The 22758-nt window shown below is 37.7% G+C and overlaps 1 protein-coding gene across 2 annotated transcripts in view; it reads right to left on the bottom strand.

Annotated features, from left to right (window-relative positions):
• LOC141348963 (mitochondrial 2-oxodicarboxylate carrier-like) overlaps nucleotides 1–22758 on the bottom strand; it is a 141792-nt gene that overhangs the window by 5888 nt on the left and 113146 nt on the right. Inside the window, exons 4-8 of one of the 2 annotated variants that reach the window (XM_073864820.1) lie at nucleotides 14951–15034; nucleotides 7305–7371; nucleotides 4433–4492; nucleotides 2977–3084; nucleotides 2688–2852 (exon numbers count right to left, since the gene is read on the bottom strand). In XM_073864820.1, the coding sequence (XP_073720921.1) occupies nucleotides 2688–2852; nucleotides 2977–3084; nucleotides 4433–4492; nucleotides 7305–7371; nucleotides 14951–15034 (484 nt within the window). The remainder of the gene's footprint in view (nucleotides 1–2687; nucleotides 2853–2976; nucleotides 3085–4432; nucleotides 4493–7304; nucleotides 7372–14950; nucleotides 15035–22758) is intronic. The other variant, XM_073864821.1, reaches the window with a different exon arrangement.

Here is a 22758-nt window from a genome sequence, read left to right as displayed (position 1 = left end):
TAAATAAGCAAACATGGAGAAATATGGAAATGAAGATAAGAAAGCGAGAGAGAGGGAGGTAAAGGAGACTCCGAGTGAGGGGGATAAGATTACAAAGCTAGAATTAAAGCTACAATCATTTTATGGTAGCGAGGTACGGATTAGCGTTTCATGAGAAGAGCAATGCTCAACAATTGGCTGAACCGGGTCACATGACAGAGGGCAAACTTCGGGAGAGGATTTATAAACAGAGTTCATGCAGGCAGACTGGGAGGCATATGGGGGCAATTTGGGTAATTGGACTGCGACTCGACACTGGGGTATTACTGTACAAAAAGAAGCCCGAACCGGCGCTGCTCTGAAATCTAATTGGCCAGGATATTTTTTACAAATGACTGATGCCTCACTGAGAGCAATGGACACCCTGAATGACATGCAACATCAACAGCTAAACCTGAACGTCGCAGTATTTTGTTATATTATAACAGTGTTCTGCAAAGCTCATAGACTTTTGGCATACCAAATGCTCTTTTTAACACCACTACAGTAGAGAAGTGCGCCCAAGACAAAAATGGGGTATTTGAAGATTAATGACTTGTTACCAATGGAGAAGCATCATTGGTTCATTAAGATGAAGATGGATTTTAATCCCCATAAAATGACGGCTGCTTTGAAAACACTGGAGAAAATGAGATGCTCCACCTAAAACCGCAAAGACAAGCTCTCCCCCCAAAACGGACAGTCAAATCAAGCTCGGTCAGCTCTGGCCTTTCACGTGATTGATCACTGGAGGTTTGATGTTCTTGGGCAATGATGATCTTAGCACCAGATGAAGGAGGAATGGCAATTTCGGTAGGACTTCAACTGTAATTCTCCCCCCAACAAATACCTCAGTCTGCTTCCAATTAGTTCATTTGAGTAAATCTAATGCTCCGCTTTATACATGTGGAGCAGGCGTATGGTAACGTTTCCATTAAACAAAATTAACTTTTGTTTGGGAGTTGAGCCCTGCCGGATGTGTAATCTGAACCTTTGAGGATGTGATGGAGAGCAAACAGGGAAGGTATTAGCGAGGTTTATCTTAGCAGCTCCTCTCTCTCCCTCTCTCTCTCTCTCTCTCTCCCTCTCTCTTTGAATGTGCTTAACTGATCCTCAAAGCTAATTCTGTCATCACTATAATAATATATATTATGGCAATATATTAGCTCGAGATTTACATGACATTCCACATGAAAACATTATACAAAATGGCCATTATTACATCAATTGAACATCTGTACAGGTGTTGACATATACTATATTTTACATACTAAAGAAATAAATACAGGTAAATACAGGGCTGTATGAATTATTTCTTACAAGTATAAGAGAAACTAGTGGCGTCCGGTGACTTCTTTTTTCGAGGGCGCTCGATGCGAAGTTTGTTACAACATGTATGTAGCCCATCATGTGTGTGGTTCGTAATTTCAAAATATGTGTATCAAGCGATCCTATGTGCATGTGCATCACATGTCTTGTCAAAATAAGTGCCTGCTGCAGACGCGTCTAAAGGGCTTTTGCAAGATACTCGCATAATCTCATGCGTAATCAGAGTTTACTGTTAAAGGAGTGTCTTTTATCATACATTTTTTTATCGCACTTATTTTGACAAAACACGTGATGCACATGGTTTACACCAATTGAACATCTGTACATATGCTATATTTTACATACTAAATAAATAAATGCAGGTAAATGCAGGGCTGTATGAATTATTTCTTACAAGTATAAGAGAAACCAGTGGCGGCCGGTGACTTCTTTTTTCGAGGGCGCTCGTTGCAAAGTTCGTCACATTATGTATGTAGCCCGTCATGTGTGTTGTTCGTAATTTAAAAATATGTGTTCTGCGCGTCGAGCAATCCTATGTGGATCACGTGTCTTGTCAAAATAAGTGCCTGCTGCAGACGCGTCTAAAGGGTTTATGATAAAAGAGACGCTCGCGTTTGCCAGATACTCGCATAATCTCATACGTAATCAGTAGGGATGTAATGATTAAATCGCGTGTCCCATTAAAAATGGGTCTGAAATCGATTTTGAATCGCAAGGCTGCGATTCTTTGTTTCATGCACAGCTTGTGCGTGTAATACGGCATTTGGTCAGTAGGAAGTCCTTATCAATCGAAAATCATTATGAGTCGGAGTCGTTTATAACGTGCATTTAAAAAAGACTTGTTAAATAAAAACTATTCAAAATATTCTTTATTATCATGAAAATACCTGAAACAATTTGAAGAACAGCAATATAAATATTCCTGTAGACATTTCCTAGAATAGCGTTTGTTTTTCTGTGGCACAAAGGGAGTTTCTGCATTAGAGCGCCCCCTGGCGTTCGGATGTGCCGGGATTTCACCGTAATTCATTGCAAAAACGCGCATTTGCACGATTAATCATTACATCCCTAGTAATCAGAGTTTACTGTTAAGGGAGTGTCTTGCATGTATTTTGTGAACGTGAACGTCTCTTTTATCATAAACGGTTTTGACGCATGTGCAGCAGGCACCTATTTTAAACAAAACAAGTAATGCACATGGTTCACATGACGCACATATATTGAAAACACAAGCAACACACATGACACTCTGACTTATTTTGAATTTGTGCCCCTCTGATGAGCAGTCACTAGCCACCTCTGAGAGAAACACAAAAACAAAGTTTCCCTTGTATGTTTACCTGACTGGCAGGGATTGCGTCTTTAACATTAAAGTAGAAACCGAAATATATCATGTTGAAGACACCGTGTCGCCCCAGAGTGGAGGTGAGGCCCTTATTAAGCCCACGGAGTCCAAAGCCATCTGCGTTTATAATACTTCGAGCTTGAGCAAATGTAGAGGGTTGCTGCATGAAAAAAAAATGAAGAGAGCTATAAAATCTAAAAATGAGAAAGACATTTTGTGATATGACAAAGGCACAAACAAGCTTTCAAAATCAAGATGACAATTAAACAGCTGCAGTCTCTTACCACTTTGAACGAATCCCTGTTGGCCTGTAGGCTCACTTTCACTACTTCAAATGGATTTACAACCAGTGCCTCGGTTAGTCCTGACCCCAGGCCAGCCACAGAGAGAGCCTAGCACATCGAGGCAGACAGAATTACATTACGAGGGAACGTGACGCCACATGACAACGAGAAAGACAGAAAGTTTCTATTAAAACAATAGACAAAGACAATAAAGAAACCATTTTGTGTTTAATTCAGAACAGATTTTATTTCTTACACGACCACTCGACATTGAAGGTATGTCACACAAATCCCATAAGCCGAGGAACAATGCGTCTGTGACGCTTTTCCTTTGAGAAACGTGTTTGGCCAGACGGAAAGCTCGACTGCAATTCGCAAATAATTGAAACTGCGAGTGTCAATCATTTGGAGGGTATAGAAAGGAAACGCAGACAGGAATCAAAGATGGATGATCCGGCTCAGACAGAATGGCCCGAGACAAAGATGAATCACTTTGTATGTCGCAACAGGAGCTAAACTGTACTTTGTAACCGGGTACAATTTTTCAAAACCAACATATCAGCGCCGGAGTTTAAGTTTTCATCGACTGACTAAAGCGCGTGGTTGGCATCTCTCCTATGATTTGTGATGCCTATTCCAAGCACTTGACATACATGTCAGCAGGATTCAGGCCTACTTGATGGGTGACAAAAGGAGATCTTTGAGTATGTTTGCATAAGGTGAGCTGGGGTTAGCACACACCCACGCATTCGACTAAAACCCTCCGAAAAACTTGCGCTCCCGATTGCCTTTTATGCGTGTGTATGCTCAGCCGGTGTATAAAAGCTTGTGAATATGCTGGAAGACAGCGTGCGAGTCTCATTACTCCATGCTGGATTGTTCCAGTTTAAACAGTGAAATCTTCTCGAACGGGCCTGCAAGCGTATTTACAAAGCTTACTTATACTCTTTCATTTTTTATTTGTCCTATTACTGCACATCTTCATCGATCATATCTGCTTCGGAGGGAGGCGGGGGGACGGCTTAATCACAGTCTTTAATTCGTTAATTCCCAGGTACATGATCTCATTCAACCTTCCGGCCTCACACGCTCCATACATCACTCTGTCCAATGCCCCGGGCATGGCACAGATTGACATGTCTAGTTAAGGTGGGCGGAGACAGGAGGGATTGATTGATTGGGTGAATATTCCTCTGCTTCTGGTTGCACAAAAAGGCTGTGGATGCTCGACGTGTCATCTGTCAGAGGACATCCGTCAAGCTTGCTGCACGCTGATAGAACGCTGTCAAAGTAATGGGCTATGTCTCACACGCTTCGCCGAGCAGCGTTTGTCTCGATTACACCTAGTTCCTGTATGCCGTGTAATGAGGAGAGTGCCGCGTTCGACTGTGAAAGTGATTATGTGCATGATATCTATGACTCTGTGTATGCATCTAGCTAGTATCAGATGACTCACCATGCCTGGTGATAACGGAGTAAAACTCAAGAGCTTCTTGTACTGCTCGAAGGTGAAGAACTGTAAAAACAAGACAAACTGTAAACACATGTTTTCAGACCAGACTGTATACACATTGGATCCAACAGTGTGATAGCAGTAGTGAGGAGGCCTCTATATGTGACCTGTGCCTGTGAAACCCCAGCTAATGCCATTTTTTACTGGCTCCTACATAAAATCATAATGTAAAGAACATTTAGTGTTAATATTGACTTGGTAAGGTCAAATGATAAGCTTAAAGGGGACACTTCACAAGACTTTTTAAAAGAGGTGTCCCCAGAGTACATATGTGAAGTTCTAGCTCAAAATACCATGCAAATGAGTTGATCTCTGCACTAAATGGCAGTGCCGTGGTTGGATAGTGCAGATTAAAGGGCGGTATTATCCCCTTCTGACATCACAAGGGAAGCCAAATTTCAATAACCTATTTTTCACATGCTTGCAGAGAATGGTTTACCAATTGGTTTACTGGGTTGATCTTTTTCAAATTTTCTAGGTTGATAGAAGCACCGGGGACCCAATTCTAGCACTTAAACATGGAAAAAGTCAGATTTTCATGATATGTCCCCTTTAAATGCCAGCATGTACCTCAGCTGGCATGGACACCACAAGGTTAGTGATGAAAACCTGATGAGTATGATTTGAAAGGGTTCGTAAGATTATCTTGTAAATCTAGCCATCTGTACAAATAAGTTAGCATGGTGAGTGTCATAAATTTGCATACATTTGATTAGTGACCCAGATATAGTGCAGAATCTAAAATAGTACTTGATTTCACGTCATGACTTGGCAGGTTTAAGATTTTCCAAATCTTTTGTTTTTAAATTAAGTAAATCCCATAAATTCAACGTGGCCTTAGACATCTGAAGCCCACTGTATGCACACACACACACACACACACACACACACACGCACGCACGCACACGCACGCACAGCTCACACCCTGAGCAAACACAACTCAGTTGTAGTAAATGAGAACTATATGAGAGCTGTCAACACAACAATACTCAAATATAAATACACACAATATCCAAAATTTATGTTTTGCCACATATGCTAATGGTGGTTGAATTAAGATAACCTAAAGGCCAGAAATATTTGTCCCTGTCCATAAAACGGAATCTTAAATATATATATATATTATTAAATATATATGTAATAATAATAATAATTGATATTATTATTATTATTATTATTATTGATATTATTATTATTGCATATGTCACTGCAGAATATACTACAAAGACCTTCTTCGATTTTAATCCTCCCATTTTAGATTCGGTCGCTAAACACAATGAATTTCCCACATATGCGTCGCAATATTAAGTTTCAGAAAAGTTTCTGCTATAGGCTACAAGTTGTTGTAACGTGCGTGAGTCACGACAGATGCTTTCTGTAGTTGGCTGTATGCATGTCTTTAATCTGAATCATGTACTTACATCAGCGAGGGTCTAAGTATTGTTCTTATGATTTGATATAAACCATGTATTATGTTGCAGTTGGTAATACAGCATTCGCCAGAGTATTTATTTATTTGCCAAAGACAATTTTACTTGCATTTGCAATCTGGGGAGTGTTAGCTGTAAACCCTGAATACCCATATATTCATATACATACATACATACATACATACATATATATATATATATATATATATATATATATATATATATATATATATGTATATATATATATATATATATATATATATATATATATATATATATATATATATATATGTATATATATATATATGTATATGTATATATATATATGTATATATATATATGTATATATATATATGTATATATATATGTATATGTATATGTATATGTATATGTATATATATATGTATATATATATGTATATATATATATGTATATATATATATATATATATATGTATATATATATATATATATATATATATATATATATATATATATATATATATATATATATATATATATATATATATATATATATATATATATATATATATATATATATATATATATATATATATATATATATATATATATATATATATATATATATATATACATACACCCATATACATATACATACAGTACATAAACACACACACATACACGCACGCACTCGCACACACACACACACAAACACACACACACACACACACACACACACACACACACACACACACACACACACTAAAGGGAGGACACCATATCTATCTTTACATTAATGCTTTGCTCAACTCGGCAGCCTTTAGATATTGGCTAAGACAGATGGAGGTTAGGGAATATATAATGTATCTATCTATTGAGTAGGTTTGGATCAACAGATGTGGAGCATTAAATTGACTCACGGATATCATTTATCATCAATGTTAAGGTAAACCGTTAAAGCCTGTTGAGTCTACCAATCCAAAATCGAATAATCATATTAAACTCCTTCCACATGTTTTTGAGATTAGACACAATTAAAAAATAAGACATTAGCAGTAAACGCCCATAAGCCAACACAACCTTAAATCAGCCACGGCAAGCGCTCATGTAATCTCCCGAGTGTATATATGTACTGTTTATACATGATACTAAAGAGAGGCCAGTAGCAATATCTGGCCATGTAGGTCAATATTGGGAGTTCTCAACAGCAAACACATGTGGCATGACGACAAACACAGAGGGGAGATGAGTGGTTTTGATCCTTCTGGCTAGAGCTGGTATGTTGAGGACATACGCATGTGGTCTGTGTGTATGTTTACACTCGGCAGGCCAGGTTGCAAAGATCAGAGCCCCCATGCTTTAAGTGATGAGCTTGAGCTCGGAGTCAGACATGGTTCCTGTTACCTTCACTGCTCTCTTTGGGGTCTCGGCCAAAATGGGGGGAAGGATTCCCTTGTAGAAGCCGTAGAGTCTGTTGAGGGAACGAGATCACTTATTAGAACTGACCCGCATGATGAATGATCACGGTTTAACGACAAACGCCACGTTTAGACATTTGAACGCTCTCTCGTGTATTGATGACCAAGAACCGCATTCAAGACTCGGCAAGAAAAGCAATCTTTCATTTGGACATTTTGTGTGTACAAAAGTCGCAGCTCACTGCAAATTAGATTCAATGTTCACAGACTTTATGTAATTCAAGTTTAGAGTTAATTCAGGATTTGTTGATCTAGGTTTTATTTTGAGTACTGTTTAATTTTAGATATGATTTAACAAATCAGTATGATTAAACCTGTGATTCTTAAGACTGCTCTCCATGATGGATTCATCCGTGAAAATATAAAGCAACAATGTCACAGTTTCACTTTCAACTGACGTTATACCAGCACCAAGATGGATGGTGGCAGAAAAGGTTAAGCAAGCAAAAAGAAAAAATGCTTCCGCAAGAGGCAAATAATTTTTTAAATAAATAAATTCGGGAATATATGGGCACAAATAAAGATTAAATAACATATTAATGGTCATTTACAGGTGCAATTGTTTTATTCACATTTATTTATTTTTATTTTACGTGAATACAAATTTATTTAGTTGGTATTGCCTTGAAAATTTGATTAAAATAAAACAAAGTTTTTTTAAATTCTTTAGCATTTCTTTGATTTCAGAGTAAAGGCTACCATTCTGGACTAGTTCCTAATTGAAATCCTCTAAAATTTAAATCTAAGTTTTAAAGCAATGAAGTTAACTTGTGTTTAATGTAAAACAGAACCAGAAATTATGATTTAAAGACTGAACAAACACTGTAAAAAAATCCTGTAGAATTACAGTGTTACTTGCAGCTGGTTGCCAGTAACTTACTGTAGATTATAATTTATGTTATTTACTGGAAAGAGTTTGTTCAAAGTTAAATAAATATTAAATATTAACAAGTCTTTATCTTTACAGAATAAAACTATACAATAACAGCCTCATGCAAAGCATTCTGGGAACCTGAAATCATCATCAACCTTTTTCAGTTTTTTGCTTCAGATTTTGTTTCCCAGAATGCTTTGCTTGATGCCGTTTTGATTTTAGTTTTACTCTGTAAAGACAAAGACTTGTTAATGTTTAATGTTCATTTAACTTTGAACAAAATGTTGCGAGTAAATAACAAATTTAAATCTACAGTAAGTTACTGCCAACCAGCTGGCAGTAACACTGTAATATCTATGGATTTTTTTAAAGTGAAGATTAAAGGTGGGTGCAACTGAATTATTAGATAAACCTTGAATTAATGTAAATTACGATTAATCACCATTGGTTCAAGACACCCTATATATCAAACTGTCGGTAACACTTTACAATAAGGTTCATTAGTTAACATTAGTTAACTACATTAGTTAACATTAACTAATAATGAACTGCACTTATACAACATTTATTAATCTTTTTTAATGTTAATTTCAACAATTACTAATACTTTATTAAAATCTTTTTAACGTTAGTTAATGCACTGTGAACTAACATGAACGAACAATTAAATGCTTTATTTCTATTAACTAACATTTACAAAGATTAATAAATACTGTAACAAATGTATTACTCATGGTTTGTTCATGTTAGTTAATACATTAAAGTACAATGTAAAGTGTTACCAAACTGTCTTAAGTGAATACTTAGCCATGTCTCTTAAGCCTGTTGTATACATATTTATATTATGTATACATCAATTTGTAATCATTCCAGTTGTTAAGACGTGATGGTCTGAATGTTACTTTGATGTCCAATTCTATGAAAATCTACCCCCAACATCATGCATTGAGCTCAAAACGGTTTCAGTTGTGCAGCACTATTATTTCAAGGGTACTGTCTCTAAACTAGAACAGGTTGAACTGGTCCAAAACCACAAACAAGCACTTTTGCAAAAGAAAACAAAAGCCCTCAATCAAAGGAACTCCATTTTTAAGTTATCTGACAAAAAAGTTTGCATGGGTCGAATCGTCCTCTGTCAGATTCTGTGAGATTCTACTGCTCCAACAACAAGTTAATATTAATAAGTTAACTAGAAAGCAAATCTGTGCTTACAAAAATATTGCTTTAAAAGAATCTTATCAAAAACGTTTACTTCAGAACTGCAATAGATGAAGTAATCCGTATGATAAGCAAATGAAGAAATAAACTTTCAACAATATCACTAACATCTTTATACATTTGAATATTCTTAGAAAAGAAATAAGCTCTGCTTGAATTAATTTAAAACAACTCAAGATCACAACTTATATATCAACTACTTGAATAATTGTCACTGCAGTTAAACAGTGTAACAGCACAAAAAGAAACTGCAATAATTTGAATGTATTGCTGTATCATGGAATAAGACAAAAAAGTGTCATATTTTTGTTTTCCTTTCTTTCAGTTCTTAAGGGAAAGAGTGAAACTTTAAATTTTTGTGTGTGATAACTATTTTCTTTGATTTCAAAAAATACTACAAGTCGTCACAGACTGCTGAAACAAACAACGATTAAAAAGTGTCCATATATATATATTAAATTCCAGTCTGATCAATGCTTCAGCACGTCCCCGCCACCCCCAGCACAGAAATGTGCACTTGGAGAAGCAGACATTGTTTGTAGAGCACATGCTCTTTTTCTGAAGCTGAAACCTGACTCTGTTTTGCTTTCTGTCAATCTAAAAGTCAGGACAAGTCCAAGCAAGAGAAACACCTGAGCTTTTCTTTATGCTCCTAATTCTCTCATACAAAAAACCTCTCCAGTATGGTAATGTGCTAACATTTACCCGTAGTGGCTCTAGTGTTATATTGGTAATTTAATACCCATTATTTGGCTCTAGGTGTGATACGACAAGTTAGAAGATAATAAAATAAATGTTGATGTTAATTGTAAACTACTTTTGTTGGATCTTTTGTTGCTTTTGGCTTGCTAACTTTTCCTATTTTTTCATTTTTCTTTTTTTTTTGTAAAGCTGCTGTGCAACAACTTAAAACATGATGAAAAAGTGCTATAAATAGTTGCTTAATTAACATGCTTTTTTAAATCAATTTTGCTTTATTAAATTTTTTTTAATGTATTTTAATAGAGAGCTAGCAAGTCTGATGTCCATGTAATGTTTATTTTGCAGGAATTTCTATATAATTTTAATTAGAAGATGAAGGAAAAAATGAATGTCTTAGAAACTATCTTTAAAATGTCACATTTATAGCTTTGATTTGAATGTTTTTTCTTCCATAGGCAGGATTATAACATTACAGAAGCAGTCAGGTCCCATGTAATATGTAGATTAATCATAAATCAAGTTGGATTTTTAAATGATAAATATTATAAAGAACTCAATCCTTGCCCAGTGCTTACATTACGCTTCAGGTCCCGTAACATTCATTTGTGTCTAAAAAGATTGATACAGGCAGGAAAGGATTTAGATAGAAAGCGGAAGATTTTCATTATCAGTTCAAGCACGTATTGATATTGAACACACGTGTGTGGACAGGGTGCACAGAGTGGCGTGACAGGCGCATGTGAACTCCAGTCGTTTTATTGTGAAAACATGCCCCAGTAGTCAACAGAGATGTTCTCGGCTGATTTAGTTAGGGTGTAAATATTATTGTTTCTCCAAAAGGAGATGAAGCGATTAGCGTGTGCACGGGGTTGATCTGCCCATGCCATGACCACTACTCAAAAACCTCTGACCCACGGCTAATGACTACTACACGTCTCATCAGATGACAATCTTTATTTCACCAACAACCTGATGTTTCAGACGTCACACAAGCTTCGCTTGTCAGGTAGTGGCGAGATGACAACAAAAGCAACGTTGTGTTGAATGAAAGTGTGTGGCAATATTGAGGGTGGGACCAACAGTGTGAGCTTTTGTCAAAGCGGGAGTGTCCGACCAAAACGGAAGCCCCCCTCCTTTTGCCCCCCGCCTGTGGTGCATGCAAACGCGACGGCCGCATGTTTCCCGGGTGTGGTCAGTCTAAGAAACATCAGGTGGTGAGATAAAGCTGCAATTTGTTACACACACACTCAAGACCCCATTTGACTATGCCTGGTTTGACTATGCCTGAATGCCAATTTGACTCTAAATGTAAGCACGCAGTTGGCCCTCATAAGCAAATGCACGCGCATTTAGGTACGTGTGGGTCCAGCTGCCGGTGTTTGTATAGGTGTGATTTGTCTTTGATTTACATAAAACCCCATTTCTACCATTCAGCACACAGCCACATCCTTCGACATAACAAAAGGAGAGGAAGGAAATGACACATTAACCAAATTGGATAATGGGGCAAAAATGTTTGATCCCTGTTATGGGACCGACTCTCAAAGCCTCTCATCGGCTGATTTGAAAACATATGCAGAATATTTACGGTTTATTGTGTTATGATGCGTCTGGTGGCCCAGATGACTTTGAGAGCTTTCTTTCCCTTGTCAACAACCCAAATGCTTTGTCTGCAAATACCGTCATTTGCCCTATGAAGCTTTAACCTTGACATTGGTACGGGAGTCACAAACGACTCCGTGATCGTAAATCAAGGAGTGAGAAGTGAAGAGGCGGTGACTTCTTGTGTTTATGTAACAAATCAAGCATGACAGGCAGAATAGAAAGACAGTAATCAATCAGACACAATGAGTTTTAGCCGTCAGTAATGTGTTGAAAAGTTTTCTGACAACTGATTTTTTAATTAAAGTATTTTATATAGTATAATGCATGTCCCTTCGTGGTATTGAACTTGTTAAAACTTGTATGATTCAGATCTTAACAGTATAACAATGATATGTATATAATTACAACAATGTATATTAATACTAGAACAATGGTACATAATAAAGGAAACCATTCATGCATTATACACTACTTAATTCTGAAACTGTTGCCCAAACAAATTAGTCAAAAATTTAAAAAACAATTTAGTATAAACTTTGTGTGTTTATATTATTATAAACTTTCTATTTTGTACACATTTCAGGTAAAACAAAGAGACCAAATGCAAATTGACTACACTAGTGTAAGACTTAATTTACATTAAAAATGTAGGTGTATATTTTAAACTTTATGTCATAATGGTGATGGATGTTTAATGCCAGTACTGGTATCATCTAATTCAGCAACAATTTTCTACATAAAAATGCAAATAAAACAAATTAATCAAAAAAATTGACAATGTTTGCAGTAATATTGGCTACGCAGACATAAGTACACATTCATCCTGTACTAAGAAAACGCGATTACACTTTATTTTATGGTGTCACTGTTACAGTGTAATTATACATTTAAGTACAGAGTACTTAATGTTAGAGATTGATTTGGAGTTAGTTGCATGTAATTATGCAAAATTAACTAATATTACTATAGTAACGTATAAAAAAAATTAAAGCGCGAAAACTCGCAATTATACGCTTAAATTATATTTATCATTGAAAATGTCACATACACTGTAAAAAGTTGAATCTAAATTACTTCAATTGGTAACACATAGAAAAATCAAGTTTTATCAACTTAAATGTTCTTATTTTAAATGAATTTTACTTTAATTGGTAACACCTAATAATGTAAGCTTTATCAAATTGATAAAATTGAGTTTTTTAAGTGTTAGCAATTTAAGTCATCTTTTTGTAAATCAAACTTTCACTTTTTGAAGTTTTTTTTTATTAATCCTACTTTCACTTTTTGCAGTGCATTTTCAGGCACAAATTATATTATATGGGCACAAATCAGCCCAGTCTCACGAAATTTCGTTATAGTGTCACGTAATTTTTTAATTCTTTTTTCGTGATATTATCACGAATTTCCGCATTTTTTCATGATCGTATAACGAATTCCTGTTTTCATGTGATTATCACGTATTGGTTACTCAACTGTTTTGTCCTATTTTCTTATCATTGTCGCTTCGGTTTAGCGTTTGATTTACATAAAATGACATCCTTACCCAAACCCAACTCTAACCCTAATGCCAGGTGACATATAAAAAAATAAATCAGAAAAAATAGTATAAACCAATGTATAAAGTGACATTCTAATGCAAGCACCAAATCTAACCCTAAACCGAAGCGACAATGGTTTAAAAATACGAAAACAGGAATTTGTTATACGATCACGAAAAAACACGGAAATTCGTGATAATATCACGAAAAAAGAATTAAAAAATTATGTGACTATATCACGAAACCTTGTGAGACTGGGTAGCAGCAACCTACCTATTTAGACCTACACTTGAGTTAAACACCTAATAAATCGCAACTGTTGCCTGAGCTTCTTGACCAAAAAGCCATCTTCAAATGCCCTATAAAGGACTAAACAGGACACATGCTGTAAAATAATTACGAACAATCAACCCATTTATATAAGAGATCTAAAACAATTACTACTTTCCCTCTATGATGTTTCACACATGGCACATCATAATGCAGGAAAATTGTCATAACATCAGTTCAAACGGACTCGGAGCCAATTCACAGATGGATCTCTTGCTCTGAACTAATTGATGTATGGAAACCGAGCAGCTCGGGTTTCTACCGCACAGAGGAAAGACCAAAATCCCCAAAATAAAAAATAGACCAAGAGCAAAAGTGCAATGCCGGCCCATAGAGCACGAGTATGTTTATTTTCAATAATAATTCCACAATAGTCACTTCCTACCACTATTTGTGTAAATTAAAACTAAGTGCTTCAGCCTGGGGCTGATCATGCTCCTGGCTACTGTGTGGCGATTGTGTCCACAGCACAGAAGGAGGGTGATAATTGGTTTAGAGAAGAGCTGTAATCTGCAGGGGAGGCCTGCGGGATGCAGTTGCTGACAGCTTCTCAGAGAGGGAAAGTGTGATGACGGGGCTGACGAAGGATCTCGCAGCAGTCGCCCGTAGCGCATGCGCAGGAGCCGCTACGTCAGTGTCACCCGGGGCTGCAAGCGCACATATATCCTCACAACTCATGGAGGATTAGCTTTAGATCTACTGTAAAACTGTCATCTTGCCATAAACAGACTTTTCTTTGAAGTCTGCACACTTTCTTTCGGAACTGACACACGCCACAGTTGTGTGCGTGTGTGTGTGTGTGTGTGGGAGAGAAAAAGAGAAATCTCTGGTGCAACCACACTGCGTCATATGTGAGCTTTTCCTACAGAGAGTCAAGCTAGCATGGCACACATTCAGCCAGTGACTGCCAAAATCATAATGTAAACCGATGATTTCACAAGCTTGACATACTGCATATTCAATGGCAGGTGGGATTAAAGCTTGAGATTTTTTGTACACTAACTTTCCAAAGCTTCAAACATTCCCTTTCACCAGGTGCATGTTGTTACCATGTATTTACAGCATACAAAAAAACCATCCATGCCAGTTGTACACAAAACACAACAGATGTCATGAGGGAAAGCAAACAGCAGAAACAATCAAAGTAAAATAAAACATGCGCTGTAGTTATATTTATGTTTTCTGAACTCTTCTGCTCTTGATGAATAATTCTCAGAATAATTTTTTATTTTTCCTTTGGTATCAGCGAAAATATATAAATAATGTGAATAAATTTTTTTTTTTTTTAAATTTGCTTTTACTTACCTCTCATTGTGAAATATAGTTCTGAAGCAGTCCCCAAGTCCTTTATAGCTATTTGGGTCACCCTTTCCTCTTTGGATTTGAAACCTACAAAATGAAATAATTGATCATCAATCACAATTATTGTAAATAAGTCTAATGCTGGATTCACACCAAACACGGTAGAGGCGGCAAAAACGCGCTATTTGTGAAGTTTACTCACTTCATTCGCGTGTGAAATTCTAGTCATTCGAGACATTTACGCAGACATTTGTGCCATGGGAGGGGCTTCTGCGACTCCGCTTGCTTCCTGTAATCACGCCACTACTAGAGCAAGCTCCTGATTGTTTAACGTGGCGCGATGTTCCGCCAAAGTTCAGATTTTTCAACTCGCTCAATTTGCGTAATTCGCACGTCAATTCTTGTCATTCGTGCGAACTAGATGCGCAAAAGAGGCAGATTCGGGTCTAAAATGCCTTATTCGCACCGCGAGACCTCCAGATGCGCGTAAACACGTCTTTACATTGACTCAACATTGAAATAATTCGCGGCACACGCTTTACGCGTGTTTGGTGTGAATGCAGCATAGAGAATCTGCATGCAAAGAGTTAAAATACACATTCATTACATGTTATTAACGGACCTCTGAAATCCAGGAAAGATACACAAGTTTACTGATATTGCAAATATTTTAATTAATTTCAGTAATTTTTGAAACATTGAAACATTGCTCCTAATAACTGAATTATTACATGACCACCATATGCTTTCAGTCATCCCAAAACAGGAAATATAGGACAAAATCTGTCCAAAGTGTCATCACAAGTCTCAGATGTCTATCAAAAGCTAAACTTTTATTTTCTCTTGTATTCAAGTATTTTTTTTCGGAGATCACACTAACTTTCCTGCTTCTTCTTGCACAGCAGAAAAGTCAAACATTTACTTAACCCATCCTGACCAATTAGCTCTTTGGTTGTAGCCAGCACTTCTAGCTGCAAACTTTGCTGCTAATATGCTAGTAACCTGCTGCTAACAATTCTGCAGTCTCGTGTAAATTTTTAATATGATACAAATGGCCAAGAGATGTTTTTGTAGCAACAAGCATGCTAGTAACTTCCCAATAAAGAATGTACTGCACTGTGTAAATGTTTAACATGGTATCAGTGTGGGTTTAGGGAAACAAGTTTACAGCTTTACTCCCCTTATGGTTCATGCAATATGGATGCTTTAGGACAAAAAATGGATAAAAAAGTGTAAGACCTTTGATTCTTTGACACCATCTTTTGGGCACAGAATGTCAATAAATAAACCAACCTTTGTCCTTCAAGTGTAAATAGATGAACCCAGACCAAGCTCTGAGGGCAAGACAGGGAATGAGAAAGATTCTCCTCATATGGTTTTGACTGCCAGGTCAAGAGGTTAGCAGTAAGTCATTCGGTCGGGTGCCTGATGGGGCCATAAAAGTGCCCTGGTTCCAACGTACGGGGGTTTTACTGAGGTGAACAGCCTTTCATATCGCCAACAGATTAACATCTTAGAGGGGTGTCCAGCATCCAATTTTGTAGATTCCCAAATAGCTTGTAACTCGTGCCTAAGAACCAGTTAAAATAGCATCATAAACACACGTCCAACACCATATTAAAGAGAAAGAAGATTAGAGGGATTCTGAAACGGCAGGCTTGGGGATGGGGGCACAAGACCAAAAGATTTAAGGCCAGTGGAGCTTGTAAACAAATTTAAATCTGACTTAATTAAAGGCACATGAGAGCAAGGTCAAGGAACGAAAGCGCCCTGTCCCACCATGGGCCGAGTTTCCCTTTCTGTAGTAGGCAGGGATGGTCCGACTCTAGCCTAGAGGTGGCACAGCCGTGGTCCGCTTTCAGCTCCTTGATTCCACTGCTGACCTCGGGGTCACCTAATTTCCTCATGCCCCTTACCTACCCTGCCATAAAAAAGCCAAAAGCGCCAAATGACAGCTCAGGGAGTGTGAGATAATGGGGGTTCTTTCTTAGGCATCTTCTACTGCCAGTAGTTCCTCACATCTTTGCCATGTTGCCCGCTCTTGCCAAGATGACACCTTGTACAAGAAATGTGCCTTTTTGCATGTAAATGGGCAACATCTTTGACCCAGAAGATCAGAAGTGCACTTTTAGACGTACTTTATATGGAGAAAGTTCAAGAACTGAAGAGGATCAGAAAAGTGGATTCAGTCGGCCTTGGAGCCAAGCTCCCAATCGTAAAGTCAACAAACAGAGGAACTGGGGAAAGCTCAAGGGCTTTGTTAAAAGATCCAGCTCTCAGAATTCCTCTCAACCTAAACCCAGAAAGAAAAGATATACTTACAGGTGACGATTTCTGTGAGTTCATCAAAAACCTCCACTAACCTTCTGTCTTCTCTTTTTATAGGACCTGAGCGCCTTCGTGGATGGTCAGGTGAGGGTGAAGGTGAGGCCAAAGCGGAGTTTCTATTGGTGAAATGAGCAACGGGGGTAAAAAACCTTACCATCACCACCTGACCTAAAACTCCCTGTAAAACGGTGAACTCAGTAAATGAGAAAAAAGACCAGACGAACACTTACTCTTTGTATTTTTATAGAAAGGAATGAAATGTTTCAGATCCAGGCTGGGATCCATCCTAGGGCCTTGTCCCTTCCCAGACCCTGAATGTAATGGGCCAACACCAGGTCCGACAGGGGGGGCTATGCCCCTCTAAAAGGCAAGCTGATGGGTTGAGGCCTAATAATGATGGTGTTAAAAAAGGCCTGTGGGAAGGGTTGAGGTTATTGAGTTGATCAAAAGGTTTGTGTTTGATAGGTTTGACGGCTAAACTTTTAAAAAGGTCTCTTAAATTTGTCTTGTTAAATATAGGGGTATTCCCCCAAAGAACTCTACATGGCTAAATATTAACCTTATGATAATAAACAATGTCCAGTGAATGAAAAAAACACTTTGAATATTGCATATGTTCCATTTAAAACTTTTGCAAGGCTATTACAAATGAAACTATGATTTTACTTGACAGAAGAAAAATATTATATCGGGCTGGCATTGGATGCTGGCAGTCTGTGCTTTAAGTCTTCTTACAGAAATTTTATAAGTCATGATATTTATTGCTATATATAGAGAGCCAGCCAGCGGTGTTAAAGGGATAGTTCACAAAAAAATGAAAATTGTGTCATTTACTCCCCCTTAGAGTTTCTTTACTTTGTTAAACACAAAATAAGACATTTTGATTAATTATGGTACCCATACAGTAAACTAATCACACAGTTACCCACTGACTTCATGGAAGGAAAAACAACTACTATGGAAGTGAATGGGTACCGTCAATTGTGTGCATACCATAATTCATCAAAATATTTTCTTTTGTATTGAACAGAATAAAGGAACTCATACAGGTGTAAAACCTTGAGGGTGAGTAAACAGTAACAGAATTTTCATTTTTGGGCAAACTATCCCTTTAAGGGTAATTCATTCAATTTTCCACAGGTTGCCTGTAAACAACATTTTAGCCAAGAGCTGAAATGAAAGTAAAACGTGCACGTGAGCAAAGTTTCCTTAACACATAATCAGCGGTACATAAGAGAATCCAGAAGGCGGCATTAAAAGGAAATCTATTTTTTACAGCTAGACAGTTAATTTTAATGAGCAGGATCATAAAGATGGCAGACGTCCATTGCAATGATACATGAGGTTAAACCTCTCTAACCTAAATGCTCCAATATGGCAAATGCTGACATTTAATCAAACTTAGAGCAGAAAGGAAAAAAGACCATGGCCGTGTTCACAATTTCAAAACGTACTGTGCAGAGAGTACCATTTTTCCAACCATATAAAATATACAGTAAACATTTCATTCAAATATGAACATACATTTTACATTTCTAGATTGTATTACTTTTAACCATAAAAGAAAACACAATAATAAATATAACTACAAGCACAACCCAAGCACCGATGGTGCAGCTAGCACAGAGCAGAGCAACAAGAGCAATGATGGCAGAAATATAACTTAAGTGAAAAACAGACAGGTTGGGAAATGTTTATAGGTAAACGTAACACACATCAAATGGGAGTCGAACTCCCAACCTCTGAGTCTTGATGCATGTGCTTTATTAGGTCGTGCCACTCAGTTGACATAGTTTAGCCAGATTGCCGAGCTTTCAGAGCTGCAAGCATTGACCCGAAAATGCAGAAATGACACTGCAGAGCAGAAATAACTGAAATGCAATGTACATGAGAATCAGATAGCTTAAGTGGGAATGAAGTCAGAAAAAACATTTTGTATAGTAATGCACAACATGTTATATACAGTCAGATTAGTTTAATATGACAATGAGACAATGCCACAGTCAACTTTGAACAGGTATTTCTCAGGAAGGTAGAGAATATCAAAAACCTGTTTAGCCATTTCTAAGGAGCTCAGTCCAAAGGTTACGTGAGCCGAGTTTCACAAAATCAGATCACATTTGTAAAATTAGTAGCGAAAAAACTGTTTTACATATGCTTTAAAATAGAGCTGTGACAAATAATCGTGCAAATGCGCGTTTTCTCAATCAATTACTTTTAAAGAATTATGGTGAAATGCTGCCACATCCAAAAGCCAGAGGGCGCTTTCGTGCAGAAACGCCATTTGTGCCACAGAAGAAGAACCATTACCGTGGGTTCACACCAGCCGCGTTTGTGGCGTCAAATTCGCGTCTATCGCGTCTAGTTTGCCGCTTGAACATTTTGAGTTTACTCGCTTCATTCAGGGCCTGTTTACACGAGAACGCTCAAGGGTGAAAACGTAAAAATATTTTATCGGATGTGCCTTTCGTTTACATGGCGATGGCGTTTTGGGGGCTTAAAAACGCAAAAAAGTGAAACCACCCTTCAGAGTGGAAATCTTAAAAACGATCTACCGTCGCGTTCTCGTCTAAAGAGTAAAAAGCAAAAGTCTGCTCACGGTGGCTCTCGTCGCGTATGCGTTTACGTCACAGGCATGTGCCAGTTCAGGAAAATAACAACAAACATGTCAGATTATTTCCATACGTCGGACCTTCAAGTTGCCATAGCAGCTCTGATAAAAATAAGTCTTTCCAGCAGTTGTACGAATTATTCACAGCAAGTATTACTGATCAGAGAAGGCGCATTAATTACCTCAGTGAAACTGTTGATGCGCCAATTCGTTGGAGGCAAACCAGACGGCTTTGGACGAGACCTGGGAGAACCAGGAAGAAGGTTGTACGCAGGCTCCAGGACTTGGTGTTGTTGTGTGTCAGTGCTTCACATTGCCACCTAGCCGCCTACGAGTGCATACTACATCGAATATCACACACTTTTGCGTCACCATATGCACGCAGATTTCCCCCTCAAAATGCTTGTATAAACGCGGAATAAAAAGTGATAACGCAACGCCACTTTTGCGGTTTCTTTTCAGATCGTTTCCATGTAAACGTAGCCTCAGTCTAGTCATCGAGACATTCCCGCGGAAAACGCTAATACGCTAAACGCCTAATTCACGCCGCAAGACCTCCAGACACGCGTCAACGCGTCTTTACATTGACTTAACATTGAAATCACTCACGCTTGACACCTCTACCGTGGCTGGTCTGAACGCAGCATGACAAACGCTATTCCGGGAAATATGTCTAGTAGAGGCATATTAATATTGCTGTTCTTCAGATTGTTTCAGATATTTTCCTGATATAAAGAATATTTTGAATGATTGTGTTTGACGAGTGTTGTTTTTTTTAAAGCACGTTGTAAACGACTCAGACTCGTAATGATTTTAGATCGATAAGGACTTCCTACTGATCAAAGACCCGTAGTACATGCACAAGCTGGGCATGAAACACAAAATTAAAGTCTTGCGATTCCGAATCAATTTCAGACAGGTCTATTTAAATGGGAAACGCGATGCATTGTCACAGCTCTATTGGAAAATGACAAATGAGATATCGTTACAATCGGCATAAACCAGGGAATACAAAGACAAAGAAAATTAATTTCAGACAAAGTATTTAGAATCATTTTTTAAAAACGTTTATATCTTTCAAACTTTAGGTGGGGTTGTCTTTACACTTCTCAGGTACTTGCAGGACATCACGTCTATGTTCCCTACCAAATTTTGCGCACTGTAGGTGGCGTTGTCATCAAATTTGGCATAGACCCCCAGTTCATGGTGCCGATGATGGGTACAAACTCTCATATACAGCCTCAGAACCAATTTTGGCTGAACATCGTTAAGTTTGCGACGTTATAACTTTTGAACAGAGATAAAAACGAAAAACATTCAGCCTTCATGTGATAGTATGCGAAAGCAATCACATGTATTAATTCAATATTTTTTAGATCAAAAGAGCTCTACAGTTATAATCACCTGAAAAGTGATTTTTTTGAACTGCTAGTGGCGCTGTGGAGTTAGTGCTATGTTGATTACTGTTCAGGACAAGTGTGCCAAATGTCATAATTTTCCTACATATAGCTTATAGGGCTGCCATAAACTCCAACTGGGGAAGAAGAAGAATCCTAACAGATACAACAGTAAACAATCTGACTATACGAACGTAAAAAAATTGCTGACTGTTGAGATCCATTGTCGATATAAATGAACCCATGAAACGCGAAGCATTTGGAAAACCACAGGGAAAGTTTCTCTCTTAAAACTGTCTCTGCTCTGATGCCTCTTCAGGTAAACTTATACTGCTGGGCCTTTGGCTGGAGGTGTCCCATAAAGCTAAGCCTTTGGAGGGTAGGAGATAAAGCAGAAAAGAAGATAGAAGATTGGGTAAAGGGAAGTGATAAAGTTGTGGCGCTTTTGACACCGCATGCTTCCCGGTCTCGGTCTGGGTCAGAACAGCTTGGGTTTCAGTGGCACCACAGGCTCCACCATGACTGGGGTAATGAAGCCGCCTGAGGGGGAACAAGAAATGACGTCCTCCCTCAAGGCGACCTCTTGGACAACGTTTAACCTATCCTACAAACTGCTTCCCTCCCACAGTTTTGGGCCTTGCGTTGACAACCTCTTTCTGACCTTTTGTAAAAACAGAAATCTTTTTGCATGGCATTATTTAACACATTTCATAAACAAGTAGTAAAGTCCCATTATATGATGATCAAGCATTATGAATATCCAAACAGTAACGGCAAGCAGTAGCCAAACATACTGATATGGTTGTTAAAGGAATAGTCTACACATTTTCAATATTAAAATATGTTATTACCTTAACTAAGAATTGTTGATACATCCCTCTATCATCTGTGTGCGTGCACGTAAGCGCTGGAGCGCGCTGCGACGCTTCGATAGCATTTAGCTTAGCCCCATTCAATCAATGGTACCATTTAGAGATAAAGTTAGAAGTGACCAAACACATCAAAGAGGAACTATGTTGTATGGCGTAATAGCACTTATGGGAGTACTTCGACTCAGTAACACCCTCCCTCTCCCATTATGAGAGGGAGAAGGGGAGCGGACTTTTCAGACGAGTCGAAGTACTCCCAAAAGTACTATTACACCATAAAATATAGTTCCTCTTTTAAATCCGCTTAGAAAAGCGCTACGTTTTATTTTGTACCACCAAACTTGCTCGTATAACTACTCGTGCACGCACACAGATGATAGAGGGATGTACCAACAATTCTTAGTTAAGGTAATAACATATTTTAATATTGAAAATGAATAGACTATTCCTTTAATGTTCACCTATTGGATCATCCTTTACCCATAAGCAAAATGATCAAAATTGTTGAAAATGTAATGGCAAAATACTCCACCTTAAGGCCATTTTTCCTGAGCAAAACTAACACTGCTATGCTAGTAATGTCAGATCAGGAGAGTTTGGATAGTC

Source organism: Misgurnus anguillicaudatus, unplaced genomic scaffold, assembly GCF_027580225.2.
Source record: "Misgurnus anguillicaudatus unplaced genomic scaffold, ASM2758022v2 HiC_scaffold_28, whole genome shotgun sequence".
NCBI classification, from domain to species: domain Eukaryota; kingdom Metazoa; phylum Chordata; class Actinopteri; order Cypriniformes; family Cobitidae; genus Misgurnus; species Misgurnus anguillicaudatus.
Note: the sequence above shows the minus strand (reverse complement) of the source record. Positions and strands in the feature narration are given on the sequence as shown.